At 39.6% G+C, this 5,000-nt stretch overlaps 1 protein-coding gene across 5 annotated transcripts in view; it reads left to right on the plus strand.

Annotated features, from left to right (window-relative positions):
* The window catches only part of LOC135092280 (hemicentin-2-like), a 261,861-nt gene that overhangs the window by 168,354 nt on the left and 88,507 nt on the right, over positions 1-5,000 (plus strand). For all 5 annotated transcript variants that reach the window (XM_063990731.1, XM_063990732.1, XM_063990733.1 and 2 more), the window contains one exon: positions 3,290-3,419. In XM_063990731.1, the coding sequence (XP_063846801.1) occupies positions 3,290-3,419 (130 nt within the window). The remainder of the gene's footprint in view (positions 1-3,289; positions 3,420-5,000) is intronic.

Consider the following 5,000-nt stretch of genomic DNA (forward strand, 5'->3'; position numbering starts at 1 on the left):
CTCTCTCTCTCTCTCTCTCTCTCTCTCTCTCTCTCCCCTTTTCTAAATCTCTCCCCATCGTCCCTTTATCCTTCCCCCCTCTCCCTCTTTCCCTCTCTCTTTCCCTCCCTCTCTCCCTCCACACTGAGTAAGCACCTCCCTCCCTCCCTCCCTCCCTTCCTCTCCCTCTTTCCCTCCATCTTCCCTCCCCCTGACAAAGCACTATTGCCCTACATCTCTCCCTCCCTCCCTTCCCTTCCCTCCCCTTCCCTGACTAAGCCTCGTCTCTCTCTCTCTCTCTCTCTCTCTCTCTCTCTCTCTCTCTCTCTCTCTCTCTCTCTCTCTCTCTCTCTCTCTCTCTCTCTCTCTCTCTCTCTCTCTCTCTCTCTCTCACTGCCGCTCTGCATTTCGTCTTCCCTCCTGATTAATCCTCTCTCCCATTTTCCTACCTCCTCCTCCTCCTCCTCCTCCTCCTCCTTCTCCTCCTCCTCCTCCTCCTCCTCCTCCTCCTCCTCCTCCTCCTCTTATGTGTCTGCATCACTATCCTTATTTTTTTCTTGTGTCTCCTTCGTCTCTTCGACCTTCTCCTCCTCCTCCTCCTCCTCCTCCTCCTCCTCCTCCTCCTCCTCCTCCTCCTCCTCCTCCTCCTCCTCCTCCTCCTCCTCCTCCTCCTCCTGCTGTTGGTGGTGTAAGCCGTTTCACCCTGTCTCATCATCACTGTGTTTAATTCAAATTTGCAATAATTATGAATAATGATGAGAAAACACGAGGGGAAGAAGCGACCAAGATGATGAGAGAGAGAGAGAGAGAGAGAGAGAGAGAGAGAGAGAGAGAGAGAGAGAGAGAGAGAGAGAGAGAGAGTAATTTAAGGCGAAGGGAGGAACGAAGGAAAAAGTGAATGTAATCAACAGATGACATAATTATTAGTGAATGGCCAGCAAGGAAGGAAGGAAGGAAGGAAGGTTTTGGGGTTTTTGTGCTTGTTTGTGAGTTTGTGTGTCTGTAAGTTTATGGTGGTTGTCTGAATCTCCCAAAATCCCAAAATTATGCTTTGTTAGAATGTTATTATTATTATTATTATTATTATTATTATTATTATTATTATTATTATTATTATTATTATTATTATTATTATTATTTTATGCAAGAGGGGCACTGACCAAGACTAAAGGCGAAGAAAAAAGGACAAATTGAGAGTGTCAGTCCCTAAGGAAAGGTCAAAAAAAGATCATTCAGAATTAGAGGGTAAGTGTCTTGAAAGCTCCCTTTTTGATAGAGTTCGCGTCACAGGAGGGAGGAAATGCAGAAGCAGGCAGGTAGGCAGGCAGCTTGATCTCTCTAAGCTATACCACTGAAAGGGTTAAAGGGTATACTTATATATCCTGGTGTCGCTGCCAAAGACGTGTTATTGTTGTAATGTTGCAGCGAAAATTAACTTCGGCCTTTATTTTTCTGTGCTCGTGTATTTTTTTATTTATTTTATTTATTTTATTTATTTATTTATTCATTTATTTATTTATTTTATTTATTTATTTTTTTTTTTTAGTGACTGTTAGCAAGTAGTATTGACAAATATATGTTCCCGTGTCGCTGCAAAAGACGTCTAATGTTGCAGCGAAAATTAACCTCCTTTTTTTACTTTTATGTATACATGTAAACATTTTCTCTGTAGTAACTGTTAACAAAGGACGACTATAATAGTAAAAGGTTGAATAGAATGTGTTCCCGTGTCTCTACAAAGGACGTGTAATGTAGCAGAGAGGCGCAGCAGGCAAGCCCAACACCAGCCTACTTAAATAGTTCATGTTCTGAGTCTTCCTTGATCCCAAAATTGTGCTTCGTTAGATTGTGTTAACATGTCTAGGCTTTTCTTGGTGTTAATGTGTTACTCCTCACTTATAACCGTTTCACCGCCATAGACACTTTAAAAGCTTCAAAAAATCACGTATTATTGATTAAGACAGGAAGGAATAAGCCGAGATATAATGGTAGTTGATAAGTACCTAGATATTTGTAATGCCTCCAATACAACAAAATCACCTTAAAGTTAATACATTTTTGTTATGGTATCCGGAGTGAAAGTGACCTAATGTCGTGGTGTTCAAAGGGTTAATGTCACGCCTCTGTACATCCCCCGCCACAGTCACCTTCACCACACCAGGATACTTAGAATGAACTTAATAGATCATGGGACGAGCTGTGAGGGGTGAGGGAATCCTGCGGGTGTTATGTCTGTGGGGGAAACTTAGCTGGAAGGGAAACTGGTAAGCTTCTTCTCTGGCTTAACAATGTAACACTTCACAATATACGTGGCAAGATTACGTTTAATGCGTGCACTCCTTACATTTGTATTCCTGGAATTTGACTCTTTATTCACTAAAAAGTGCATAATACTAACGAACTGTATTTGCACAAAGCTCATTCTCAAAGGGGATTGAAAAAAAATATATAGTTAACCTGGAATTTTTAACCCTTTCACTGAGATAAGCAGTGTATGAAATGAAAGCAATGTATGAAATATTTGTAACCATATACAAGAAAGACTGGGATTAAAAGAATAGATTTTGCAATTTCTAGGCGGTTTAACAGTTGGAGGTGGCTGCGCAACGAGAAGGAATGTGCGGGAGTGGTTAGTCGTTAAGGAAAGGTGTGTGAAGTAACAGTGAAAGATTTAGTAATTATATCTTTGTGTTTCGCGTTTGCGTGTTCGATTTCCGTGAAGTGTTCGTCTCTCAAGGTTAAATAAAATACAGGTGAAGTGAAGCAATACGCACAGTGAGAAGTCGGATTTATAAATAGATAATAAAAATGCGTCTCTTTTCTTCGGAAGTCGTCCATCAGTCTGTATCTTTTATTGTTATTGTTCAAGGAGCTATAAAGTGAAGAATGTGACTTGTACGTACTTATAGATTGTACAAAACGAGAACAGGTTTACAATATATCATGATTTGACTATGCATATGTACATTCTCTCTCTCTCTCTCTCTCTCTCTCTCTCTCTCTCTCTCTCTCTCTCTCTCTCTCTCTCTCTCTCTCTCTCTCTCTCTCTCTCTCTCTCTCTCTCTCTCTCAAGGTTATGTGTACTTTAAAATACGCCATAACATATGCTACAATCTTAAGGTTGAGATTGTATGAGGCTTTTACTCTCTCTCTCTCTCTCTCTCTCTCTCTCTCTCTCTCTCTCTCTCTCTCTCTCTCTCTCTCTCTCTCTCTCTCTCTCTCTCTCTCTCTCTCTCTCTCTCTCTCTCTCTCTCTCTCTCTCTCTCTCTCTCTCTCTCTCATCACATCCCTTTTCTCTCCCTCCTCACAGTGACGGTAATAGTGGATGGGGTGGAGGGAGAGAGTGCCTCCGTACCGTGTGACCTGTTCCCCTCTGACCCCAAGGACAAGGTCAACCTCATCCTGTGGTACAAGGACGACGCCAAGGACCCCATCTACAGGTAACCCTTGACTTCACCTGACCTCACACACCTTGTCCATATGTTTGTATAGATAATTGGTGTTTTCCTCTTAGTTAAAGGTTAGTTAAAAATAGGTGTAGATGTATCCTTGTTTTCTAGTTAGTTAGCAGGTAATCCTCGCCTCACACTGTATTTTGCTCTTATGTTTATTAAGTTAAATGAAATATTGCTTGGGATTTTCTATAAGTAAACTCAAAATAGCAGTGGACATTTGTTTATTCTAATTGATAGATCAGGTAATTTCCACTTCCGTGTATTTTACCCTAATGTTCATCCAGGTATTTTTGTTGGTCATTATCTGCAGAGTAAGTGTATTATCTATTTATTTTATTATTTATTTATTTACTTTTTTTTTTATCCGCCCCACACAACTTACTCTTACGTTCATATAGGTAATTGAATTTTCTGTTTGTTTACCTGCGTGTTGATTGGAAGGTATGGAGGTGTATAATTTCTTTTCCTAGTTAACATGTTTTTTTTCTTTCCCACACGCCTTATCCTTATATTTAAACAGGTAACTGAGATTTTGTCTGAATTTTTACAGATTAATTGGAAAGACCTATAGATTTATCCTCCTCCTCTAACTAATAGTACAGGTATTGATTGTAATTCCCAAGGCCTTTATATCAGTTATTTAATCGACATTTAGCACTTAATCTACAAGTAACTATTGAACACCTGTAATTTTACCTTATTTCTGTACAGGTAACACTTGTCTTGCTTGTTAGGTGATTTGCAGGACGCCTTTAAGATCTACAGGCACTGCCACGTGTACGCCTGATGGCTTCTTGCACCTTCCTTTATGTTCTTGTGTTCTTATTTACTCTATTTAAAATCCATCAAGAATTTACCTACAGGGGCATTGAAAGTTGTACATGTAGAGTTTAAATTACTTTTTTTATTTCAACACAAACTTCTGACTGGTGTTTTATTAGCAGAGGTATTTTTTTTAAGGTTACTTGATTAATTATAATATCTTCCTCTAAAGGCCACGATGAAATAGACAGTGCTAGGAATTATTAAACTATCCCTTCCAATTTCCTGATCCCGTCCAATATAATTTGTCAATAGAAAACGGGAAAAGAACAAGAACCACATTATCTTTCCCTCATAAACTTTTTTTTCTATAAACTCGTTAATTTTTATTCGTTTAAACTTCATGAACATATAAATTTGTCTGATCCCGTGCAATAGTCTCATTAGAAAATGGGAAACAACACCATTTTCTGTTTCCCACACTCACTTTTCTATAAATTAGCTACTTTTCATTCGTTTAAACTTCATAAATATATTTTCTTTCGTCATAGATTCAACTCCACACTAAATTTCATTCCTTCTTCTCCCTCTCCCTCTCCCTCTCCCTCTCTCTCTCTCCTTGTTTTTGTGTTTGTTAGTCCAGGAAAAAACACGAAAATCTGTCGAAAAATATTTTGTTCAGTTATGCGAGACGTGGCTCCGTTTTCTTTGAGGAGGGGAGTGAGTGTGGCCTGTTGACATTGCTAGGAGGAGGAGGAGGAGGAGGAGAAAAGGGGGGAAGGGGGGCTGTAAGAGAAGTCGAGA

This window comes from Scylla paramamosain, chromosome 39, assembly GCF_035594125.1.
Source record: "Scylla paramamosain isolate STU-SP2022 chromosome 39, ASM3559412v1, whole genome shotgun sequence".
Lineage (NCBI taxonomy): Eukaryota > Metazoa > Arthropoda > Malacostraca > Decapoda > Portunidae > Scylla > Scylla paramamosain.